Genomic DNA, 26773 nt, shown 5'->3' with positions numbered 1-26773 from the left:
TTTATTATTTAGAAGATTTGTGGAATTTATTTACTTATACTTTAGAGTCACCAAACTATTGATACTAGAACGTACAATCATCACAGCAATATTTGATTCTGTGCCTCCTGCTCCCTGGAGTACAAATCGATAGTAAATATTAAAAATTTAAATTATAAATCATAAATAGAAAATAGAAAAATGGGAAGTAAGGTAGTGCAAAAAAACCGAGAGGCAGGTCGGGATATTTGGAGGGTACGGCCCAGATCTGGGTCAGGATCCATTCAGCAGTCTTATCACAGTTGGAAAGAAGCTGTTCCCAAATCTGGCTGTACGAGTCTTCAAGCTCCTGAGCCTTCTCCCGGAGGGAAGAGGGACGAAAAGTGTGTTGGCTGGGTGGGTCATGTCCTTGATTATCCTGGCAGCACTGCTCCGACAGCGTGCGGTGTAAAGTGAGTCCAAGGACGGAAGATTGGTTTGTGTGATGTGCTGGGCTGTGTTCACGATCTTCTGCAGCTTCTTCCGGTCTTGGACAGGACAACTTCCACACCAGGTTGTGATGCACCCTGGAAGAATGCTTTCTACTGTGCATCTATAAAAATTAGTGAGGGTTTTAGGGGAAAGGCCAACTTTCTTTAGTTTTTTTCAGGAAGTAAAGGCGCTGGTGGGCCTTCTTGGCAGTGGACTCTGCTTGGTTGGACCAAGTCAGGTCATTTGTGATATTGACCCCGAGGAACTTAAAGCTTTTGACCTGTTCCACTTGCGCACCACCGATGTAAATTGGGTCGTGCAGTCCGCTACTCCTTCTGAAGTTGACAACCAATTCCTTCGTCTTGCTGACGTTGAGGGATAGGTTATTGTCTTCACACCATGCCACCAGGTTCTTAATTTCTTCTCTGTACTCAAACTCATCATTACCCGAGATACGGCCTACCTATTGTTGTGTCATCAGCAAACTTATATATTGAGTTTGATGGAAACTTGGCTACACAATCATGGGTGTACAGTGAGTACAGCAGGGGGCTGAGTACACAGCCTTGTGGGGCACCGGTGCTCAGAGTGATTGTAGAGGAGAGCTTGTCCCCTATTTTTACAGCCTGGGTCCTGTCTGCGAGGAAGTTGAAGATCCAGCTGCAGATCTGAGTGCTAAGGCCCAGGTTCCGGAGCTTAGGAATCTGTGTCTTATTGAGACACAGATAGCCCCTTCCGGCCCTTAGACCCACACCACCCCAATAACCCCCAATTTAACCCTAGCCTAGTCACGGGACAATTTACAATAACCAATTAAACTACCAACCTGTATGTCTTTTGGATTGTGGGAGGAAACCAGAGCACCCGGTGGAAACCCACTTAGTCACGACGAGAACGTGCAAACTCCTCGCAGGCAGCGGCGGGAATTGAACCCGGGTCTCAGATACTGTAAAGCACCGTGCTCACCACTGCGCTGCCTGTAAACACGTAATTAATTACAGGGCATTTCACAGTTATATTAACACAGTTTCCCAAATGATATTAGCTTTATATAAAAAGAAATTTCCAGCTGGCGTGGCGACGAAGGCTATGTGCACGGGGGCATTTCAGTTACTGCGTGGCCATGTACTTATGCGGCTTAGAGGGAACAGTTGGCAACCTAGCGCCACTTTATCAACATACAATCTATATATATAGATTGTAATAGACAATAGGTGCAGGAGTAGGCCATTCAGCCCTTCAAGCCAGCACCACCATTCACTGTGATCACATATATGTAAATAAGCAAACTTAAGTATTTATATTTATTGTAATTTAAGAAATTATTGTGTTATTTATCTTACTGTGTAATTTTTGCATTGCATCAGATCTGGGAACAATTATTTTGTTTTCCTTGCTGCTGAACAGATCCTGACCTGAATCTGGGCCGTACCCTCCAAATATCCGGACCTGCCTCTCAGATTTTTACACTACCTTACTTTCCCTTTTCTATTTTCTATTTCTGATTTATAATTTAAATTTTTACTATTTACTATCAATTTGTAATCCAGGGAGTACGAAGCGCAGAATCACTTATCGCTGTGATGATTGTACGCTCTAGTATCAATTGTTTTAAGATGACTCAAGTCATGCATAGGCATAATTATTTATTATAATTCTTTCTTTCTTTTTTTATTTGCAGTTTGTTCTCCTTTGCACTCCGGTTGAACGCCCAAGTTGTCACGGTCTTTCATTGATTCTGTTATGGTTACTATTCTATTATAGATTTATTGAGTATGCCTGCAAGAAAATAAATCTTGGGGTTGTACGTGGTGACATAGATGACTACAATAATAAATTTTTTAGATTATGAAGACACACAGTCCTCTTTTATTGTCATTTAGTAATGCATGCATTAAGAAATGATACAATATTTCCTCCAGTGTGATATCACAAAATACTGGACAGACCAAGACTGAAAAAACTGACAAAACCACATAATTATAACATATAGTTACAACAGTGCAACAGTACCATAACTTGATGAAGAACAGTCTGTGAGCACAGTAAAAGTTCAAAGTCTCTCAAATGTCCCACATCTCACGCAGACGGGGGAAGGAAGAAAACCTCTCCCTGCCATACCCGACCACAGTCCAACTCTGAGTCGTCTGAAAACTTTCAGCCTCTGATCAGCTCTCCGACACCGACACTCTCTCTGTGTGCCATCTCTGTCCAAACTATTCGACCTCAATCTCAGTTGCCAACAGCAGGCAAGGCCGGGGATTTTGAGGCCTTCCCTCCGGAAGATTCCCAACTGCGCAGTAACGACAGCAGCGAACGAACGTTTCAGAAATTTCTCCAGATGGTCCTCTGTGCTTTCACATCTGTCTCCAACAAATCAGAATTGTCCACGGCCCCTATTTAACGGATACGATATCATTTTTCACCGGAGGGCTGCTCACACACAGCGTGCTGCTCTCTGTCCTCCACGCCTTAATTGAACTTTAAATTTTACTTCCAAATTTACTTTGAACTTTGATCTTGGTGAGCCTCCACTGGACACGGCCTGCTGTGATACACACTAAGAGATTCTGCAGATGCTGGAAATCCAGAGCAACACACACACAAAATGCTGGAGGAACTCAGCAGGTCAAGCAGCATCTGCAGAGGAGGATAAACAGTCGACGTTTCAGGCCGAGATCCTTCATGGGGACTGGGAAACGAAGTGGGGGAGGGGTCAAAAGTCCTCCCCTTTACTCCTAATTGGCCTTTTTATTTCAGCTTCTGACCTCTGCCTTTCCAGTCCTGATGAAGGGTTTCAGACAGAAACGCCGACTCTTTATTCCTTTCCAGAGATGCTGCCTGATCTACTGAGTTACTCCAGCATATTATGCATATAAATTAATTTTATGTACGTAAAATTATACTACACACATATACGTAAATCTAGGGAAGACAATCTCCAGCCCTGCCGAACGTCTGAGTAGCGAGCTCACCCCGAAACTGCCCCCCCCGCCATTCGTATGGGTGCTGCATGATTCGTCACCCTGTTACAAATCAGTGCCGAGAGGTAACAGACAACACACCGCATACAATTAAAAGATTTAGCTTTATAATTCTTGATTTGACTAAAGGGTGAGTAAAGAAAGAACCAGAAAAGGACCCATTAGGTCTAACGTGCACACGTTGGAGCTCGCGGTTTCCTGTTCGCCGGCCCTCCCTCGATCTCACCCCGGGCTTTGTCGAATCCTGGCCCCACTCCAGGTCGAGTCTTACCACCTCCTCTCTCTTCATCTCCTTAACAAAAGCCCCAGGCCCAACCTTGGTGTCCCTCACCAGAGAAACATCCCCTTAATCCGGCCATCCCAACTGGATGGCACACAATTCTCCCCTCTCTTATCTTCAACAGTAACCTGAAAAAGCAGCTTGTAGAGAACACACAGCAGAACAGTAAAAAAATATGAACCAGGGCATTACACACACACACACACACACACACACACAGTCTCTCTCTCTCTCTCTATCCATCCCATAGGATGATGATGGTTCCTTTCAGTCAGTTAGTGGGGTTCAGGAACAGTTATTACCCGTCAACCATCAGGAAGGAGGTACAGGAGCCTCAGGACTCACACCACCAGGTTCAGGAACAGTTATTACCCCTCAACCATCAGGAAGGAGGTACAGGAGCCTCAGGACCCACACCACCAGGCTCAGGGACAGTTATTACCCCCAACCATCAGGAAGGAGGTACAGGAGCCTCAGGACCCACACCACCAGGTTCAGGGACAGTTATTACCCCTCAACCATCAAGAAGGAGGTACAGGAGCCTCAGGACCCACACCACCAGGATCAGGGACAGTTATTACCCCCAACTATCAGGAAGGAGGTACAGGAGCCTCAGGACCCACACCACCAGGTTCAGGGACAGTTATTACCCCTCAACCATCAGGAAGGAGGTACAGGAGCCTCAGAACCCACACCACCAGGTTCAGGAACAGTTCTCACCCCTCAACCATCAGGAAGGAGGTACAGGAGCCTCAGGACCCACACCACCAGGTTCAGGGACAGTTATTACCCCTCAACCATCAGGAAGGAGGTACAGGAGCCTCAGGTCCCACACCACCAGGTTCAGGAACAGTTATTACCCCCTGAACCATCAGGCTCTTGAAACTGAGGGGATAACTCTACTTGCCCCATCATTGAGATGCTCACATAATCTATCGACACACTCTCAAGGACTATTCAACTCACGTTCTCGATATTTATTGCTTATTTATTAATTTATTATTATTTCTTTGTTTTTGTATTTGCACAGTCTGTTGTCTTTCGCGCTCTGGGCTGAACGCCCAAGTCATTGCGGTGTTCCATCGATTCTGTTATCATTCAATTACCGATTTATTGAGTAGGGTCGTGAAGAAAATGAACGTCAGGGCAATAAATTAACTGGTAGGATATTTTACTGATTGCCTTGCACTGCTACCGCAAAACAGAGTATTTGACGACACAAGTCGGTGACAGTAAACCCGGATTTGATTGTGGTAGCGCCTCACGGTGGGGCAGAAATCTGACCCTGAAGCGTTCTCACTTTATTCTTTCCCAGAGACGCCAGCGTTTTTTTTTGTGAGTGCGTTGCTCCGGATTTCCAGTCTCTGCGCGGACCTGTTTTCCCCGCTGACTGGTTGCAGCACGCCCGGTCTAAAACTGAGCGGCGGCGGGCGCTAGCTTCGCGCAGAGTCCGCTCCCTCCTCCCCGCTTTGAAGAGGGTCTTGACACCCTTTGATCTCGCTGCCTCCCGCCGGCCGAGCTGTTCCCCCCCCGATCGCCATCGGCGACTTTGACAAAGGGGGTGGGAGGCAAAGGCGGCCGGTGCTGCGGCCCCGGGGCCGCGTTCGGTCGAGTGGCGGCTTTGGGGAGGTGGAGGGAGCTGATGCGGGAAAGGCGGAGCCGCGCTCCTCGGCCAACGACATCCTGCCTCCAAAGACCGCCTTACACGTTTGCAACATTCCTGAGGGAAGAGCCGGGAGGGGCGGGGGCGTGCTGGGGGTGGGGGGAGGGCGGTTAGACGAAGCTGAGCTCGCCACCGAGGAGGATCACTGGAAACTCCCCCCGGGTCCTTCTCGCTGCAACTTCGTACACCGGTTTTTTCTCACGGGGAAACATTTCTAACCCCCCGCCCAACAAGCTCCCGTTACCTTGTATCCTTTCCTCCGCCATGAGTCCGCTGGTGCTGGTCTGCGTGTGTCTGCTGTTGGCCGCGGTGCTCTGCGAGCCGGGACCCCTCAGCGACGTCCTGGTTGACAGATACTTCGTCCCACCCGAGTGCCCGCGGGAGGTGCAGACCGGGGACTTCATCCGCTACCATTACAACGGCACCTTCGCGAACGGGAACCAGTTCGACTCCAGGTAAAAACGGAGGGGCAGGGAGGGAATCGAACTCGCTACGGACTCCGGCGGTGAAACAATCCGCCGGATATTCCAGCATCTTGGGTATCCGCAGAGCCCAGCCAGGCCTGGGTCACTGTGGCGTAGTGAGGGCCTTTGTTATTGCTATAGGCCATTAACAAGGGATCGGTGGATCCCGGGGTTGGGACCCCCCCCCCACAAAAAAAAGCGGGAATCTTCGTAAATCGCTGATTATCGGCTTCCTGTTTCCAGGGTGCGTTTCGTGTATATTGTACTCAGCGGGTCGAGCAGCATCTGAGGGTGTGTGAGTAGGGGGGAGGTCCCGAACGTCGACAATAGCTCCCCCCCCCACCTCCCCCGGTCCCACAGATTCTGCTGGACCCGGTGAGTTCCCGCAGCGGACTGTTTGTGGCTCTCGATTCCCGTATCTCCGGGAAGTGTTTTTAAAGGGGCCTCGTCTCTGTCTGACATCTGATCGTGGGTCTTCGCCGTTACCCGTGTTTTGGCAGAACCTCGGGATCGGCGACCCCGGTCGCTCGCCACTTCTGCCGGACTGCAGACATGCAGGAACGAAACGGCGAAATTTAAGCACACCTCTCCTCCCCTTCCTTGTCTCCCTCCTCCCTCTTCATCCCCATCCCCTCCCCTCCATTCCCTCCCTCTCCCTCCTCTCCCTCACTTCCTCTCCTGCCCCTCCGCCCTCCCCTCCTCTCCCCTTCCCCTTTCCTCATAGCCCTCCTCTCCCTCCTCTACCGTACCCTCGCCCCCCTCTCCTACCCTAGCTTCCTCACCTCCCCAGCCCCCTCACCTCCCCTCCCTCATCCCCTCCCCTCACCCTTCCTTTCCCCTCACCCTTCCCCTCCCCTCCCTCCAGTCCCATCACTCCCCTTACCTCTCCTCCCCTCCCTCTCCCGTTCCCTCCCTCCTTCCCCTCCCCTCCCTCCTTCCCCTCCGCTCCCCTCCTTTCCTTCCCCTCCCCTCCCTCCTTCCCTTCCCCTCCCCTCCCCTTCCCCTCCCCTCCCTCCTCCCCCTCCCCTCCCTCCCTCCTTCCTTCCCCTCCCCTCCCTCCCTCCTTCCTTCCCCTCCCCTCCCTCCTCCCCCTCCCCTCCCCTCCCTCCTCCCCCTCCCCTCCCTCCCCTCCCTCCCCTCCCCTCCCTCCTCTCCCTCCCCTCCCTCCCCTCCCCTCCCTCCTCTCCCTCCTCTCCCTCCCCTCCCTCCCCTCCCTCCTCTCCCTCCCCTCCCCTCCCTCCTCTCCAAATTTCCGCCCCAGTACAGTTCTCCATATATTCCCCGTCCCCATCTCCCGACCACTGCCACATCAGCGGGTCCGCAGCGGGAGGCGCTGCCGGTGCGGGATGCTACCTCGGCCGGCCCGTTGCCTTGCTCATGGAAATCGAAGGCCCAGACCCACGCAGCAAAATCCCACGGACCCTGGGAACACACGCTCACCCCGCCTGCCTCTGCCCGTTAACTTTTCCGAATGTAGCGCGGGTGGGGAGGGATGTCTTCACCCGCACCGGGACAGCCCCGTTCCGTGTCGGCTCTCCAGAGTGCGGCCGGACCTAACAAATAGTTAGTCGGCCTTTCGGCCCCTCGAGCCGGCCGCACCGTATGACTGACCTTTCACCTCGGCACCAAGTTGCCACGTGAATCTTCTCGGGTTCCCGTCTCCGCCGCCGCTCTGGGTGCAAAAAAACATTCTCAATTCTGTCTCCAGTCCTGAGCCCCGAGGCTAATGGACGTGGTTCTGGACCCCCCGCGCCCCCAACCACGCCGAGGGATGTATTATCCCCCACTATTCTGTCGGCGCGACCCCCGCCCACCCCAATCATGTTGTACTTCACACTCAGATTCCTCTTTCCATTGCACCCCAAAACATAGGACTTCCCTCTGTAATGTGACCGTGTCCTCCGAAAAAACCTCCCCAAACCCACTCTATCTGTGCCCTCTGGTCCTGGACTCCCCCACTATAGGAAACATCCTCTCCACATCCACTCTATCTGTGTCCTCTGGTCCTAGACTCCCCCACTATAGGAAACATCCTCTCCACATCCACTCTATCTGTGTCCTCCAGTCCTAGACTCCCCCACTATAGGAACCATCCTCCCCACATCCACTCTATCTGTGCCCTCTGGTCTGAGACTCCCCCACTATAGGAACCATCCTCTCCACACCCACTCTATCTGTGTCCTCTGGTCTGAGACTCCCCCACTGTAGGAAACATCCTCTCCACATCCACTCTATCTGTGTCCTCCAGTCCTAGACTCCCCCACTATAGGAACCATTCTCCCCACATCCACTCTATCTGTGCCCTCTGGTCCGAGACTCCCCCACTATAGGAACCATCCTCTCCACACCCACTCTATCTGTGTCCTCTGGTCCGAGACTCCCCCACTGTAGGAAACATCCTCTCCACATCCACTCTATCTGTGTCCTCTGGTCCTAGACTCCCCCACTATAGGAAACATCCTCTCCTCATCCACTCTATCTGTGTCCACTGGTCCTAGACTCCCCTACTATAGGAAACATCCTCTCCCCATCCACTCCATCTGTGCCCTCTGGAACTAGACTCCCCCACTGTAGGAAACATCCTCTCCACATCGACTCTATCTGTGTCCTCTGGTCCTAGACTCTCCCATTGTAGGAAACATCCTCTCCACATCCACTCTATCTGTGTCCTCCGGTCCTAGACTCCCCCACTATAGGAACCATCCTCCCCACATCCACTCTATCTGTGCCCTCTGGTCCGAGACTCCCCCACTATAGGAACCAGCCTCTCCACACCCACTCTATCTGTGTCCTCTGGTCCGAGACTCCCCCACTGTAGGAAACATCCTCTCCACATCCACTCTATCTGTGTCCTCTGGTCCTAGACTCCCCCACTATAGGAAACATCCTCTCCTCATCCACTCTATCTGTGTCCACTGGTCCTAGACTCCCCTACTATAGGAAACATCCTCTCCCCATCCACTCCATCTGTGCCCTCTGGTCCTAGACTCCCCCACTGTAGGAAACATCCTCTCCACATCGACTCTATCTGTGTCCTCTGGTCCTAGACTCCCCCATTGTAGGAAACATCCTCTCCACATCCACTCTATCTGTGTCCTCCGGTCCTAGACTCCCCCACTGTAGGAAACATCCTCTCCACATCCACTCTATCTGTGTCCTCTGGTCCTAGACTCCCCCACTATAGGAAACATCCTCTCCTCATCCACTTTATCTGTGTCCACTGGTCCTAGACTCCCCTACTATAGGAAACATCCTCTCCCCATCCACTCCATCTGTGCCCTCTGGTCCTAGACTCCCCCACTATAGGAAACATCCTCTCCACATCCACTCTATCTGTGTCCTCTGGTCCTAGATTCCCCCACTATAGAAAACATCCTCTCCACATCCACTCTCTCTGTGTCCTCCAGTCCTAGACTCCCCCACTGTAGGAAACATCCTCTCCACATCCACTCTATCTGTGTCCTCTGGTCCTAGACTCCCCTACTATAGGAAACATCCTCTCCACATCCACTCTATCTGTGTCCTCCGGTCCTAGACTCCCCCACTGTAGGAAACATCCTCTCCACATCCACTCTATCTGTGTCCTCTGGTCCTAGACTCCCCCACTATAGGAAACATCCTCTCCTCATCCACTCTATCTGTGTCCACTGGTCCTAGACTCCCCCCACTATAGGAAACATCCTCTCCACATCCACTCTATCTAGATCATTCAGTATTCGAGGGTTTACATCCTTTGAACCCTGCAGTTTACGGACCCAGACAACTCAGGTGCCACTTGTCGATCTGGTGAGTTTCTACCGCATTGCGTTTACAATCAGAATCAGGTTTTTTTATCCACTGGAATATGTTGTGAAATGTCTTCTTTTGCTGCAGCAGGCCAGCGCAGCAGATAAAAAGTTACTGAGTTATGATAAGAATTGTTTTAAAAAGTAAGTAATGCAAGAAGCGAGAAAAAGCAGTGAGGTAGTGTTCATGGGTTCAATGTCCATTCAGGAATCTGATGGCAGAGGGGAAGAAGCTGTTCCTGAATCGCTGAGTGTGTGTCTTCAGGCTCCTGTACCTCCTCCCTGATGGCAGAGGGGAAGAAGCTGTTCCTGAATCGTTGAGTGTGTGTCTTCAGGCTCCTGTACCTCCTCCCTGATGGCAGAGGGGAAGAAGCTGTTCCTGAATCGCTGAGTGTGTGTCTTCAGGCTCCTGTACCTCCTCCCTGATGGCAGAGGGGAAGAAGCTGTTCCTGAATGGTTGAGTGTGTGTCTTCAGGCTCCTGTACCTCCTCCCTGATGGCAGAGGGGAAGAAGCTGTTCCTGAATCGTTGAGTGTGTGTCTTCAGGCTCCTGTACCTCCTCCCTGATAGTAGCAATGAGAAGAGGGCACGTCCTGGGTGGTGGGGGTCCTTAATGACGGACGCCGCCTTTTTGAGGCATCGCTCCTTGAAGATGTCCCAGATACTGGGGAGGCCGGTGCCCATAATGGAGATGGCTGAGGTCAGAACTTTCTGTAGCTTATTCCGATCCTGTGCAGTAAACGGTCAGAATGTTTGTAGAAATTTGCTGGCTTCTCTGGTGATGTATCCAATCTCCTCAAACTCCCAGTGAGATACAGCTGCTGACGTGCTTTCTTTGTAATTGCATCGGTGTGTTGGGCTAGGGATAGGTCTTCAGCGATAGACCTTCAGCCCACAAAGCTGTGCCGAAAATGTCTTTACCTTAGAAATTACCCAGGGTTCCCCATAGCCCTCTATTTTTCTAAGCTCCATGTATTTATCCCGGAGTCTCTTAAAAGACCCTATCGTATCCGTCTCCACCACTGTCGCTGGCAGCCCATTCCACACACTCACCACTCTCTGCGTAAAAAAACTTACCCCTGACATCTCCTCTGTACCGACTTCCAAGTACCTTAAAGCTGTGCCCTCTCGTGCTAGCCATTTCAGCCCTGGGGGAAAAGCCTCTGACTATCCACACAATCAATGCCTCTCATCATCTTATACACCTCTATCAGGTCACCTCTCATCCTCCGTCGCCCCAAGGAGAAAAGGCCGAGTTCACTCAACCTATTCTCATCAGGCATGCCCCCCCAAATCCAGGCAACGTCCTTGTAAGTCTCCTCTGCACCCTTTCTATGGTTTCCACATCCATCCTGTAGTGAGGCGACCAGAACTGAGCACAGTACTCCAAGTGGGGTCTGACCAGGGTCCTATATAGCTGCAACATTACCTCTCGGCTCTTAAACTCAATCCCACGGTTGATGAAGGCCAATGCACTGTATGCCTTCTTAACCATAGAGTCAACCTGCACAGCAGCTTTGAGCGTCCTGTGGATGTTGACACCCAGGAGATGGAAACTGCTCACCGCTGAGCCCTCGAGGCAGACTGGTGTGTGTTCCCTCATCTTCCCCTTCCTGAATTCCACAGCCAGTTCATTGGTCTTTCTGAGTGGAAGGTTGTTGTTGAGGCTCCTCCCTCGGCGGAGTGGACCTCGTTCCCCTGAGAGTCCGGGTTCTGCTGGAAGATCCTCGGCCCCTGGCCGATCTTCTCCCCCGGGATCCCGGTATTCCCTCATCCCACACTGCTGAATCCGGTTTTCCTACCACCTTGTGGGCTCGGGGTCCCAGATACCGACGAAGGCACGTGACCAGCCCTGTGCACATGGTGGAGTTGCTCCCTGGGTTGAAGGTGCCCTGACTTATAGAAATCTGACTTTATGCAAACTCTCCCATTTAAAAAAACGATCATTTTCAAGCTGGGTCACTTAAGTGCAGAAATTCAAACATCTTCAGTGGCGATCGGGTGGAGATAGCCATCAGTTAATTCAAAAGATAACCAGCCAATTACGTAAGACCATGAGGCATGGGAGCAGAAATTAGGCCATTCGGCCCGTCGAATCTAGCCTGTCATTCCTGACTTATAATCCCCCTCAACCGCATTCTCCTGGCTTCTCCTCGTAACTCTTGACACCCTGACAAATCAAAAACCGCCTTTGCCTGATGGTATGAACATCGATTTTTCAACTTCTGGTAATGACCCCCCTCCCCATCCCTTCATCATTTCCCACCCCCTTTTTCCTCTCTCACCTTACCTCCTTGCCTGCCCATCATCTCCCTCTGGGGCTTCAACTCTCTGTTCTTTCTTTCTTCCACGGCCTTCTGTCCTCTCCTATCAGGCTCCTCCCCTCCACCTTCTCCAGCCCTGTATCTCGTTCACCAATCAACCTCCCAGCTCCTTGCTTCATCCATCCCCCCACTCGGTTTCACCTATCACCTTGTGTTTCTCCCTCCCCTCCTCCCACCTTTTAAATCTACGCCCCAGGTTTCTTTTTTCTCCAGGCCTGCTGAAGGGTCTCGGCCCGATGCGTCAAATGTACTTTTTTTTTTACACACACACACACACACACACACACACACACACACACACACACACAGACGCTGCCTGGCCTGCTGAGTTCCTCCAGCATTTTGTGTGTATGTTGCTCTAGATTTCCAGCGTCTGCAGATTTTCTCTGGTTTGTGTTTGGAAAACCTGTAGCAGCCAAACCATATTCCCTTCCCCATGGTAACCGGACAGAAACGTTCACAGTGCAGCTGCCACTTCAGAGCAGGAGGCCGCTGAACAGATTTGCTTTGGAAACTAACAAGGTAATCTCTTCTACTGACACTTTGTCAAACGATTAAACATCCGTTGACACCTTAAGGCCACCAAAACCAAAGTCAAAGTAAGCGTATTATCAAAGGCCTCCCCACCATCAAGCACATCTGTGTGGAGCGCTGATGCAGGAAAGCAGCACCCATCAACAGTGACCCCACCACCCAGGTCATGCTCTCTTCTCCCTCCTGCCATCAGGAAGGAGGTACAGGAGCCTCAGGTCCCACACCACCAGGTTCAGGAACAGTTATTACCCCCTCAACCATCAGGAAGGAGGTACAGGAGCCTCAGGTCCCACACCACCAGGTTCAGGAACAGTTATTACCCCTCAACCATCAGGCAGGACGTACAGGAGCCTCAGGACCCACACCACCAGGTTCAGGAACAGTTATTACCCCCTCAACCATCAGGAAGGCGGTACAGGAGCCTCAGGACCCACACCACCAGGTTCAGGGACAGTTATTACCCCTCAACCATCAGGAAGGAGGTACAGGAGCCTCAGGTCCCACACCACCAGGTTCAGGAACAGTTATTACCCCTCAACCATCAGGAAGGAGGTACAAGAGCCTCAGATCCCACACCACCAGGTTCAGGAACAGTTATTACCCCCTCAACCATCAGGAAGGAGGTACAGGAGCCTCAGGACCCACACCACCAGGTTCAGGAACGGTTGTTACCCCTCAACCATCAGGAAGAGGGTAAAAGAAGTTTGGTGTGGGCTTCCAAATCCTACAGTGAGCACAATTGAGAGCATCCTGACTGGCTGCATCACTGCCTGGTATGGGAACTGTACCGCCCTCAATCGCAGGACTCTGCAGAGAGTGGTGCGGGCAGCCCAGCGCATCTGTAGATGTGAACTTCCCACTATTCAGGACATTTACATTTTTAAATCTTTTTTATTAATTATTATTGAAGATCAACAAAAAATACATTAAAGTAATCAAGTCAACATGTCAATATGTACAATCAGGAATTAAATTACTAGATAACTGATTAACAAAGCGAAACAATATATCAATAAGAAGAAGAAAAAAATAAAGTGTTAAAACTATTTTTTTTTGGAAAAAAGAACCCGTACTAACTAAAACAAAAAAAAACACTGCTAAGAAAAAAAAACAAAAAAAAAAGCCCCATTTGGAGCACAAACCTGGAGCTATACGCCATACAAGCTTCCATAAAAGAGAAACATCAATCCACCAGCTCAAATCCATTTAAACAAAAATCAGAAGGAAACCATCTTAATTAACTCAGATCAGATGATAGTAGCGGGCAAATGAACTCCACCTTTTCTCAAAGTCAGATCGAGGATCAAAAGTTCGACTTCTGATTTTCTCCAAACTAAGAGAACCATTGTATCAAAGTGGGCATCTGTAGGTGTGAACTTCCCACTATTCAGGACATTTATAGAGATAGGTGTGTAAAAAGGGCCCGAAGGATCACTGGGGACCTGAGTCACCCCAACCACAAACTGTTCCAGCTGCTACCATCCGGGAAACGGTACCGCAGCATAAAAGCCAGGACCAACAGGCTCCGGGACAGCTTCTTCCACCAGGCCATCAGACTGATGAGTTCTTCCCGCATTTTGCTTGTGTCCACGGATTGTGGAACCAGCTCTGAGCTCCAAGATGGATGATCCCGCTGTCGGCTCACTTGGCCTATTTATTACTCCCTGAAGTTCTTGCACGATCTCCCCCCGCCCCCTGCAGCTTTGTAATCTCGATCAAACTTGGATATATTACACTTGATACCTCCCGTCCAGAACATTGATGGGAGGGTGAACGGCTTCCCACTGGGGGGGAAAAAAAACGACTATTGATATAACTGGTTACTGACTCTTTTATATATTTAGGGACTATAATCACGAAAAAGTATGAAGATTTATTTAAAGCTAATTTTTTACCTTTAATTGATCAGATTAAACTTTTGTTTACTGAATGGTCACCAATGTCTTTGTCTCTGATCGGTCAGATCAATGCTATTAAGATGATTATTTTGCCTACATTTCTATATGTATCTCAGTCGGTTCCAATTTTTATTCCGAAGTCTTTTTTTGATAATGTTGACTCAAAAATTTCTTCATATATATGACAGAACAAAAACCCCAGGTTAGGTAAAAGGCACTTACAGAAATCTAAAAAAGAGGGGGTGGGGGGTAGCACTCCCAAATTTTAGATTTTATTATTGGGCAATTAACATTCAATACTTAAAATTCTGGTTACGGGACTTGGATGTAATTTCAAGTCCACATTGGGTAAATCTTGAATGTAATTCATTACAAGGGTTTTCTTTGGGTTCAATTTTAGGGACTTCGCTTCCTTTCATTCTTTCTAAATTGTGTAAACAAATGAATAATCCAATAGTTAAGCATACTTTATGTGTATAGTTTCAATTTCAAAAATTTTTGGGTTGAACCAATTTATTTTAGCAAGTCCTATTATATCTAATTTCTTTTTTCAACCATCCTCTATGGATCAAGCTTATTTAGATTGGAAAATCAAAGGTTGAGTACGATTTCGTGATTTATTTTTGGATAATTGTTTTAGGTCTTTTGATCAACTATCTAATAAATATAATTTACCTAGATCTCACTTTTTTAGATATCTACAGGTTAGAAACTTTTTAATTACTGTTTCTCCTAATTTTCCACACTTATATCCAATGGATATTTTGCAAAAAAATTTTAGATTTAAATGTTTCTCAGAAAGATGCTGTAGCAATTATTTATAACATAATTATGAATTTATGTCCTGATGTATCTAATAAAATTAAAACTGATTGGGAAAAGGAACTTAAGATTACTGTACCGATTGAAAAATGGGAAAAAAAATCTTCAATTAGTTAATTCATCCTCTATATGTGCTAAACATGTGTTGATACAGTTTAAAGTAGTGCACAGGGGCTCATATGTCTAAAGATAAACTATCTTGTTATTATTCTTATATAAATCCTATATGTGATAGATGTCACTCTGAGATAGCTTTTTTGACTCACATGTTTTGGTCATGTCCTTTGTTGGAAAAATATTGGAAAGATATTTTTGATGTTATTTCAACGGTTTTGAATATAGACTTACAACCTCACCCAATTACTGCTATTTTTGGATTACCAATGATAGACTCAAATCAATTAACCTCTTCAGCACGCAGGATGATTGCATTTCTTACTTTAATGGCTAGAAGATCCATTTTGCTGAATTGGAAAGCGATTAATCCTCCTACCATATTTCAGTGGTTTTCACAAACTATGTTGTGTTTAAATTTGGAAAAAATTATAAGTGTGGTTTACGACCTCTCCATTAAATTCAAAAAGACTTGGAGTCCATTCATTCAGCATTTTCATTTGATGTAATTTGACCATTTCCAAACTTATTTTACTTCCCTGTAGTGTTGGTTGAGAGGAATGGAGTTGTCGACACTAAGGTTTTCTTTTCTTCCATTTTTTACATAGAAACATAGAAACATAGAAAATAGGTGCAGGAGTAGGCCATTCGGCCCTTTGAGCCTGCACCACCATTTATTATGATCATGGCTGATCATCCAACTCAGAACCCCGCCCCAGCCTTCCCTCCATACCCCCTGACCCCCGTAGCCACAAGGGCCATATCTAACTCCCTCTTAAATATAGCCAATGAACTGGCCTCAACAGTTTCCTGTGGCAGAGAATTCCACAGATTCACCACTCTCTGTGTGAAGAAGTTTTTCCTAATCTCGGTCCTAAAAGGCTTCCCCTCTATCCTCAAACTGTGACCCCTCGTTCTGGACTTCCCCAACATCGGGAACAATCTTCCTGCATCTAGCCTGTCCAATCCCTTTAGGATCTTATATGTTTCAATCAGATCCCCCCTCAATTTTCTAAATTCCAACGAGTACAAGCCCCATTCATCCAGTCTTTCTTCATATGAAAGTCCTGCCATCCCAGGAATCAATCTGGTGAACCTTCTTTGTACTCCCTCTATGGCAAAGATGTCTTTCCTCAGATTAGGGGACCAAAACTGCACACAATACTCCAGGTGTGGTCTCACCAAGGCCTTGTACAACTGCAGTAGTACCTCCCTGCTCCTGTACTCGAATCCTCTCGCTATAAATGCCAGCATACCATTCGCCTTTTTCACCGCCTGCTGTACCTGCATGCCCACTTTCAATGACTGGTGTATAATGACACCCAGGTCTCGTTGCACCTCCCCTTTTCCTAATCGGCCACCATTCAGATAATAATCTGTTTTCCTATTTTTGCCACCAAAGTGGATAACTTCACATTTATCCACATTAAATTGCATCTGCCATGAATTTGCCCACTCATCCAAGTCACCCTGCATCCTCTTAGCATCCTCCTCACTGCTAACACTGCCACCCAGCTTCGTGTCATCTGCAAACTTGGAGATGCTGCATTTAATTCCCTCATCCAAGTCATTAATATATATTGTAAACAACTGGCGTCCCAGCACTGAGCCTTGCGGTACCCCACTAGTCACCGCCTGCCATTCTGAAAAGGTCCCGTTTATTCCCACTCTTTGCTTCCTGTCTGCTAACCCATTCTCCATCCACACCAATACCTTACCCCCAATACCGTGTGCTTTAAGTTTGCACACTAATCTCCTGTGTGGGACCTTGTCAAAAGCCTTTTGAAAATCCAAATATACCACATCCACTGGTTCTCCCCTATCCACTCTACTAGTTACATCCTCAAAAAATTCTATGAGATTCGTCAGACATGATTTTCCTTTCACAAATCCATGCTGACTTTGTCCGATCATTTCACCGCTTTCCAAATGTGCTGTTATCACATCCTTGATAACTGACTCCAGCAGTTTCCCCACCACCGACGTTAGGCTAACCGGTCTATAATTCCCCGGTTTCTCTCTCCCTCCTTTTTTAAAAAGTGGAGTTACATTAGCCAGCCTCCAATCCTCAGGAACTAGTCCAGAATCTAACGAGTTTTGAAAAATTATCACTAATGCATCCACTATTTCTTGGGCTACTTCTTTAAGCACTCTAGGATGCAGACCATCTGGCCCTGGGGATTTATCTGCCTTCAATCCCTTCAATTTACCTAACACCACTTCCCTACTAACATGTATTTCGCTCAGTTCCTCCATCTCACTGGACCCTCTGTCCCTTACTATTTCTGGAAGATTATTTATGTCCTCCTTAGTGAAGACAGAACCAAAGTAATTATTCAATTGGTCTGCCATGTCCTTACTCCCCATAATCAATTCACTTGTTTCTGTCTGCAGGGGACCTACATTTGTCTTTACCAGTCTTTTCCTTTTTACATATCTATAAAAGCTTTTACAGTCCGTTTTTATGTTACCTGCCAGTTTTCTCTCATAATCTTTTTTCCCCTTCCTAATTAAGTCCTTTGTCCTCCTCTGCTGAACTCTGAATTTCTCCCAGTCCTCAGGTGAGCCACTTTCTCTGGCTAATTTGTATGCTTCTTCTTTGGAATTGATACTATCCCTAATTTCTCTTGTCAGCCACGGGTGCACTACCTTCCTTGATTTATTCTTTTGCCAAACTGGGATGAACAATTGTTGTAGTTCATCCATGCAACCTTTAAATGCTTGCCATTGCATATCTACCGTCAAACCTTTAAGTGTCATTTGCCAGTCTATCTTAGCTAATTCACGTCTCATACCTTCAAAGTTACCCTCTTTAAGTTCAGAACCTTTGTTTCTGAATTAACTATGTCACTCTCCATCTTAATGAAGAATTCCACCATATTATGGTCACTCTTACCCAAGGGGCCTCTCACGACAAGATCACTAATTAACCCTTCCTCATTGCTCAAAACCCAGTCCAGAATAGCCTGCTCTCTAGTTGGTTCCTCGACATGTTGGTTCAAAAAAACCATCCCGCATACATTCCAAGAAATCCTCTTCCTCAGCACCTTTACCAATTTGGTTCACCCAGTCTACATGTAGATTGAAGTCACCCATTATAACTGCTGTTCCTTTATTGCACACATTTCTAATTTCCTGTTTAAAACCATCTCTGACCTCACTACTACTGTTAGGTGGCCTGTACACAACTCCCACCAGCGTCTTCTGCCCCTTGGTGTTACGCAGCTCTACCCATATCGATTCCACATCTTCCCGGCTTATGTCCTTCCTTTCTATTGCGTTAATCTCTTCTTTAACCAGCAACGCCACCCCACCTCCCCTTCCTTCATGTCTATCCCTCCTGAATATTGGATATCCCTGAACGTTGAGCTCCCATCCCTGGTCACCCTGGAGCCATGTCTCTGTGATCCCAACTATATCATAACCATTAATAACAATCTGCACTTTCAATTCATCCACCTTATTACGAATGCTCCTTGCATTGACACATAAAGCCTTCAGGCGCTCTTTTACAACTCTCTTAGCCCTTATACAATTATGTTGAAAAGTGACCCTTTTTAATGCTTGCCCTGGATTTGTCGGCCTGCCACTTTTACTTTTCTCCTTTGTACTTTTTGCTTCTACCCTCACTTTACACCCCTCTGTCTCTCTGCACTGGTTCCCATCCCTCTGTTGTGAACTAACCTCCTCACGCCTAGCCTCTTTAATTTGATTCCCACCCCCCAACCATTCTAGTTTAAAGTCACCTCAGTAGCCCCCGCTAATCTCCCCGCCAGGATATTGATCCCCCTAGGATTCAAGTGTAACCCGTCCTTTTTGTACAGGTCACGCCTGCGCCAAAAGAGGTTGAAACAGCCCAGGTCTTTTTTTTTAGTTTAGTTGATTAATTCTGTCTAGATTAGTTCTTTTTTGAGGGGGGGGGCGGTTTTTTCCTTTTTCATGATTTTTGTTTAGATATTTTTCTTTGTTTTATATTATTCATTGGTATCTTATATGACTGGGAGTTTTATCATTTAAGTATTATTTGGCTTCACAATCACTCATGTTAATTATAACAATGTATTCCCAATAACTGTACTACTACCATGTCATGTCTATATCTTTATGAAACTAATAAAAAGATTGAAAAAGAGAGATATAATTATTCATTGTAGTTAGAGAGACTTAGCACGGTGTCAGGAGTCCTTCCGGCCCGACGAGACCGCGCTCCACCCGATGCACCCGGATAATCTACCAACCCGTACGCCTTTGGACCATGGGAGGATGCGCGCACGGTCGCTGGGAAAACGTACCGGCTCCTTGCAGACAGCGATGGGAAGTGAACCCGGGGTCAGTGGCACTGTGAAGCGTTACGCCCACGGCTACGCTTTTTTTTTTAACCGTCCTACGCTCTGTTTATTGTCAGGGAGAAGTCCTTCATTCGGGCGGGGGCTGTACGCTGCGCCCGATGGTGGCAGTAGTGGTGGCCTCCCACCCCCCCCCCCCACTACTGGCCAGGCATGGATGTCGGACTCCAGAGATCCAATGCAACAGCTGGTGAATCCAGGGGAACGGCAGAGACCGACGCAGTTTGGCATCTGGAGTTGCCAGTCAGCGTTGAGAGTCTGGCTCCGGTTTCCTCCCCCCCTCCGGGGGTTCGCTCCCGGGGGCGGGGGGCGGCCGCAAGTCAGAGGGAGGTTTGGGGTCGGGCTTCCCTCCTCCAGGACGAGCCCCGTCCGCCCAAAGCGACTGGCTTTAAGGTTCCAGCAGGGACCCACCTTTGCCCCTTCTGCCCGCCTGCTTTGTGGCTACGCCACACGTGATTGAGTTTGAGGTGCCAGTAAGCCACCGTTAATCTGTCTCTTTAGTGGTATTTAATAATCTTCTGTACGGTATTCCTTGAGTGGGGTAGGCGGAGGTGTGCGCTGGTGGGGAAATTGCTGCTGGGGAGTTTTCATTTGAGTCTCGTATTTCCTTTTTTCCTTTCCTCAGTTACGACCGAAAGAGCACCTTCAACGTGCTGGTGGGAAAGGGGCGGCTGATTCCGGGTATGGACAAAGCTCTCCTGGGAATGTGCGTGAACGAAAGGCGTCGCATCGTCATCCCTCCTCACCTCGGTTATGGCAGCCAAGGAGTTGGTAAGGCAACTGTACCTCCTCCCCCCCCCCCCCCCGCTTTCTCTACTGTCTGCAGTGGCTGCCCTGGTCAAAGTGGGGCGCCCTGACTGACCCAGCTGTCCGCCGTCTGATCCAGATGTTTCTGGTCCATGCACTGTCTGATCCAGATGTGCCTGGTCCGTGCCCTGTCTGATCCAGATGTGCCTGGTCCGTGCCCTGTCTGATCCAGATGTGGATGGTCCGTGTCCTGTCTGATCCAGATGTGGATGGTCCGTGTCCTGTCTGATCCAGATGTGGATGGTCCGCGTCCTCTCTGATTGAAATTTTTCTGGTCCGATCCAGATGTTTCTGGCCTATACCCTGTCTGATCCAGATGTTTCTGGCCTATACCCTGTCTGATCCAGATGTTTCTGGTCCGTGCCCTGTCTGATCCAGATGTGCCTGGTCAGTGCCCTGTCTGATCCAGATGTGCCTGGTCCGTGCCCTGTCTGATCCAGATGTGCCTGGTCTGTGCCCTGTAGATGTTTCTGGTCCATGCCCTATCTGATCCAGGTGTACATGCTCTGTATTCTGACTGATGCAGATGTGCATCGTCTGTGTCCTGTCTGATCCAGATGTGCCTGCTCCTACCCTCTGATCCAGATGTGCCTGGTCCGTGCCTTGTCCGATCCAGTGCCCACCCTTACCCAGATGTACCCTGGTCTGTGCACATCTGGCTGCTGTGTGTCCCACCTCACTTCAGTGGCTGTCACATCTGACGCTCCCCTCCAGCTGTGCGGCGCAGTAGCGTAGCGCCTGGGATGACAGCTTATATTGTCAGCGACCATACACCGCCTCCCCCCCCCCAGCGACCGCGTGCGTCTCCCCCAGGTGCTCCGGTTTCCACCCACGTCCCAAAGGCGCCTGGCTTCGGGGTCAGCGAGTCGTGGGCACGCCATGTCTGCGCCGGGGGCCACTGTGAGGCCCGACGTCCATGTGGCTGATAACGACGACCCCTCTATCTTTTATTCCTGCCTGTTTTGTGACCATCTTCATGCCAGAAGGGTTCTACGGCAACATTTTTTTTATCCCTCCCCCCCCCAGACAAAGTCATCCCTCCAGACTCCACACTGTACTTCGACGTCGTCCTCCACGACATCTGGAACGCCAACGACAAGGTGCGGACGAGGACGACCTACAGGCCGGCCGCTTGTAACCGCACGGTGCAGAACACCGACTACGTCCGCTACCACTACAACGGTACCCTGCTGAACGGAACGCTCTTCGATTCCAGGTGGAGCCGGGGATCGGGGCGCGGCGCGTTGCGCTCTGCCGTGGGTGGCGTGGGCGTTAATCCCCCCTCCACCCCCAGGGGCGACAGTCCCTCAGTCTCTAGTGCGCGTAAGGGGAGGGGGGGCAACGGAAACCCACAACACATGAAGTCGGGGATGACACCAAGTCTTGCCCGCCCGTAATCACCACGGCGTCCGTCTCCCCACCCCCCTGCGCACCCCCGGCCAGCCACGTCTCACCAACACCAGCCCTGAGTTAGCATCACCGGAACAGATCGGCAGATCTTTTGTGTCTGCAGGCATAAGGGCCACTCGGCCCATCTGGCCCGTGCTGGGTTGTGTTATTTACATTATGATGGGGGACACAGCGTGGAATGGCCCAACGAGCCCGCACCACCCAGCGTCTAGTTACCCCGAGTCTAATCCCAGCAGAAGTCGCGACGACTAATTAACCTCCTCACCTGTACCCCTGTGGGAGGAAACCGGGGGGAGCCCGGGAGGAAGGTCACGCGGTCACGGCGGGGGGAGGGGGGAAGGGCGCGTGCAAAGTCCTAACAGAGGACGCCGGTCTCCGTTGCCCCCACGGTGACAGCTAATGCGGCACCCCCCCCAACCGTTTTGCGTCCAGTGTGCCCAGGTTCCTGGGGTGCTAGGGGGTTGATGGATCAGAATGGTGCACCGGAAACGAGGCAGACGACAGCAACAGCGGTTCAGGGGGAGTAAATTTTGTTAGCTGCCCGCAAAAAAGTCATCAGAACTGTACACTGAACTCTGGGGCACCCCAAGTGGTAATAGTGTTGCTCCTAGTACTGTGCTCAGTTCTGGTCACCTCACTACAGGAAGGACGGGGAAACTATAAAAAGGGTGCAGAGGAGATTTACAAGGACGTTGCCTGGATTGGGGAGCATGCCTTATGAGAATAGGTTGAGTGAACTTGGCCTTTTCTCCTTGGAGTGATGGAGGATGAGAGGTGACCTGATAGAGGTGTATAAGATGACGAGAGGCATCGATCGTGTGGATAGTCAGAGGCTTTTCCCCAGGGCTGAAATGGCTAGCACGAGAGGGCACAGTTTTAAGGTGCTTGGAAGCAGGTACAGAGGAGATGTCAGGGGTAAGTTTTTTACACAGAGAGTGGTGAGTTCGTGGAATGGGCTGCCGGCAACGGTGATGGAGGCGGATACGACAGGGTCTTTTAAGAGACTCTTGGATAGGTACATGGAGCTTAGACAAATAGAGGGCTATGGGTAACCCTAGGTAATTTCTAAGGTAATTTCTTTGGCACAGCTTTGTGGGCAGAAGGGCCTGTATTGTGCTGTAGGTTTTCCACGTTTCTGTGAAGCTGGATAAATTACACGAGGTGGGGGAGTGAGGGACTGGGGGTGGGGGGTGGGGGAGAGAGACAGGGAAGCGGTGGCAAGAGGACAGAAATGGTGGGACTGAACATGTGGCAGATTCTGGTCAGGGTGAAGCCCTTGCGTCTGTCTGCTGTACCCTTTCTGCTCTCAGTAGACCTTCTTCAAACCTCCCTCACTTCTTCTTCCTCCTTATCCTTCTCCTCCTCATCCTCATCCTCCAGCCACAGCCGCCTGAAGACGTACAACACTTATGTGGGGATCGGCTGGTTGATCAAGGGGATGGAGGAAGGACTCCTGGGGATGTGTGTCGGAGAGAGACGGGTCATCACCATCCCCCCGTTCCTGGCCTACGGGGAAACTGGATACGGTAAGCAAAGTCCCATCGACTGACCCAGCTCTACAGCACTGGGAGGCATAACACCGTGAGGGGTAGATTTGACCAGTAGTCCACACGACATGGAACCAGAATTGACCAGAGGTTCATGGGACCAGAGTTGACCAGATGTCCATGAGACATGGAATCAGAGTTGACCAGATCTCCATGAGACATGGAATCAGAGTTGACCAGATGCCCATGAGACATGGGACCAGAATTGACCAGATGTTCATGGGACCAGAGTTGACCAGATGTCCATGAGACATGGGACCAGAGTTGACCAGATGTCCATGAGACAAGGGACCAGAATTGACCAGAAGTTAATGGGACCAGAATTGACCAGATGTCCACGAAACATGGGCCCAGATGTCCATGAGACATGGGACCAGAGTTGTCCAGATGTCCATGAGACATGGGACCAGAGTTGACTAGATGTCCATGAGACATGGGACCAGAATTGACCAGAGATCCATGAGGCATGGGACCAGAGTTGACCAGATGTCCATGAGACATGGGACCAGAATTGACCAGATGTCCATGAGACACGGGACCAGAGTTGACCAGATGTCCACGAGGCATGGGACCAGAGTAGACCAGATGTCCACGAGATATGGGACCAGAGTAGAACAGATGTCCACGAGACATGGGATCAGAGTTAACCAGGTGTCCACGAGACATGGGACCAGAGTTGACCAGATGTCCATGAGACATGGAATCAGAGCTGACCAGATGTTCATGAGACATGGGACCAGAGTTGACCAGATGTCCATGAGACAAGGGACCAGAATTGACCAGAAGTTAATGGGACCAGAATTGACCAGATGTCCACGAAACATGGGACCAGAGTTGACCAGATGTCCATGAGACATGGGACCAGAATTGACCAGATGTCCATGAAACATGGAACCAGAGTTGACCAGATGTCCATGAGACATGGGACCAGAGTTGATCAGATGCCCATGAGACATGAGATCAGAATTGATCAGAGATCTATGAGACATGGGACCAGAACTGACCAGATGTCCATGAGACATGGGACCAGAGTTGACTAGATGTCCATGAGACAAGGGACCAGAATTGACCAGAGATCCATGGGGCATGGGACCAGAGTTGACCCGATGTCCATGAGACATGGGACCAGAATTGACCAGAGATCCATGAGGCATGGGACCAGAGTTGACCAGATGTCCATGAGACATGGGACCAGAATTGACCAGATGTCCATGAGACATGGGACCAGAGTTGACCAGATGTCCATGAGACATGGGACCAGAGTTGACTAGATGTCCATGAGACAAGGGACCAGAATTGACCAGTTGTCCATGAGACATGGGGCCAGAGTTGACCAGATGTCCACGAGGCATGGGACTAGAATTGACCAGATGTCCATGAGACATGGGACCAGAGTTGACCAGATGTCCATGAGACATGGGACTAGAATTGACCAGGTGTCCATGAGACATGGGACCAGAATTGTTTAGGAGTCCATGGGACATTGGGAACAGAAGTCTACCACATATATGTCACCATATACAACCCTGAGATTCATTTTCTTGTGGGCATACTCAATATATCTATAGAATAATAACCAATGAAAGATCACACAACTAGGATATTCAATCAGAATGCAGAAGACAACAAACTGGATGCAACTACAAAAAGAAGTAATAACAAATAAATATATAAACAATAAATATCGAGAACACGAGATGAAGAGTCCTTGACAATGAGTCCGTTGGTTGTGGAAACATTTCAGTGATGGGGCAAGTGAAGTTGAGTGAAATTATCTCCTTTAGTTCAAGAGTCTGATGGTTGAGGGGTAATAACTGTTCCTGAACCTGGTGATGTGAGTCCTGAGACTCCTGGACCTCCTTCCTGATGGCTGAGGGGTAATAACTGTTCCTAAATCTGGTGGTGTGGGTCCTGAGGCTCCTGGACCTCCTTCCTGATGGTTGTGGGGTAATAACTGTTCCTGAACCTGGTGGTGTGGGACCTGAGGCTCTCATACCTCCTTCCTGATGGTTGAGGGGTGATAACTGTTCCTGAACCTGTTGGTGTGGGACCCGAGGCTCCTGTACCTCCTTCCTGATGGTTGAGGGGTAATAACTGTCCCTGAACCTGGTGATGTGGGTCCTGAGGCTCCTGTACCTCCTTCCTGAAGGCACCATGTCCTGGGTGGTGGGGTCCCGATGAGGGATGATATTTTCCTGATAGCATTTCATGTAGAGGTGCTCAGTGGTCGGGGGGGGGGGGCGGGTGGAGCTTTACCCATGATGGACTGGGCCGTATGCATTGCTTTCGGTGGGATTTTCCATTCAGGCCTTTGGCACTCGTTTCGCTTCATTCAGCAGGCCAGGCCTCCCTCCAAGATGACTTGGATTTTTTTTCTCCCTCCACCCCCCCCCCCACACCTGCCCGTTAGGTGACGAGATCCCTCCGCAGGCCAGCCTGGTGTTCGACACCTTACTGCTGGACCTACACAACCAGAACGACACCATCTCGGTGGAGAACCAGGTCATTCCCGAGCCGTGCACCCGCAAGATCGAGTCCGGAGACTTCATTCGCTATCATTACAACGCCAGCCTGCTGGATGGAACCCTCTTCGACTCCAGGTGAGCCCTTCTTTCACTCGGACACCTTGGCTAGCCATGGTTTCTCAGGTTAACAAGTTAGCTATTAGGACCAGACTGATGCTGTTATGGTGCCGGGGATCAGAAGGGTGGGGTTCGGTTCCTGCTGTTGTCTCTAACGAGTTCATGCGCTCTCTCCGTGACCACGTGGGTTTCCTCCGGGTGCTCTGGTTTCCTCCCACACTCCAAAGGCGTACGGGTTAGTAAGGAGTTTGTAAGCTCTGCCTGTGAATATGTAGGTTTCCTCCGGGTGCTCTGGTTTCCTCCCACATTCCAACGGCGTACCGGTTAGGGTTAGTGAATTGCGGGCACGCTGCGTTAGCACCGGAAGCGCGTTGACACGTGCGCGCCGCCCCCCCACCGTTGGCGCATCCTCGGACAGCGTTGGCCGTTGTCGCGTTTCGCCGTCCGTTCCGATGCACGTGCGACAAATCAAACCGATCTGTAATCTCCCGTGAGAATTGTCACAGGGGAGAGCCCAAAACCCTGGTCTCACTCTGCTCTCCCTCAGGTGAGCGTACCGTAACGCGTTCACCTGCGTAGCCTCTTCGAGGGAGGGGCGAAAGGCAGCCCTGTCCTCGACCGGGGCTTACCCTCGCACCAGTGTCACTGACGAAGCCCGGTTTTTGGCTGCTCTGGGAACTTCCTGGGTGTTAAAACCTGCTGCCAGGTTTCCTACACGACAGCACATTCCCAGAAAAAGGTTACACCGGTTCTGCAAAACTCTG

General features: G+C 49.6%; 1 protein-coding gene across 1 annotated transcript in view; it reads left to right on the top strand.

Moving 5' to 3' along the window:
• The first annotated feature begins 5482 nt into the window (after positions 1 to 5482).
• Positions 5483 to 26773, top strand: part of LOC134340333 (peptidyl-prolyl cis-trans isomerase FKBP10-like) — a 197102-nt gene continuing 175811 nt past the window's right edge. The window contains exons 1-5 of the mRNA XM_063037447.1: positions 5483 to 5832; positions 20289 to 20434; positions 21497 to 21686; positions 23261 to 23406; positions 25838 to 26027. Of these exons, the coding sequence (XP_062893517.1) occupies positions 5642 to 5832; positions 20289 to 20434; positions 21497 to 21686; positions 23261 to 23406; positions 25838 to 26027 (863 nt within the window). The 5' untranslated portion in view covers positions 5483 to 5641. The remainder of the gene's footprint in view (positions 5833 to 20288; positions 20435 to 21496; positions 21687 to 23260; positions 23407 to 25837; positions 26028 to 26773) is intronic.

The sequence above is a fragment of the Mobula hypostoma genome, chromosome X1, assembly GCF_963921235.1.
Source record: "Mobula hypostoma chromosome X1, sMobHyp1.1, whole genome shotgun sequence".
Taxonomy (NCBI): domain Eukaryota; kingdom Metazoa; phylum Chordata; class Chondrichthyes; order Myliobatiformes; family Myliobatidae; genus Mobula; species Mobula hypostoma.
The sequence above is the reverse complement of the archived record's forward strand: the minus strand, read 5'-3'. Positions and strand labels throughout refer to the sequence as shown.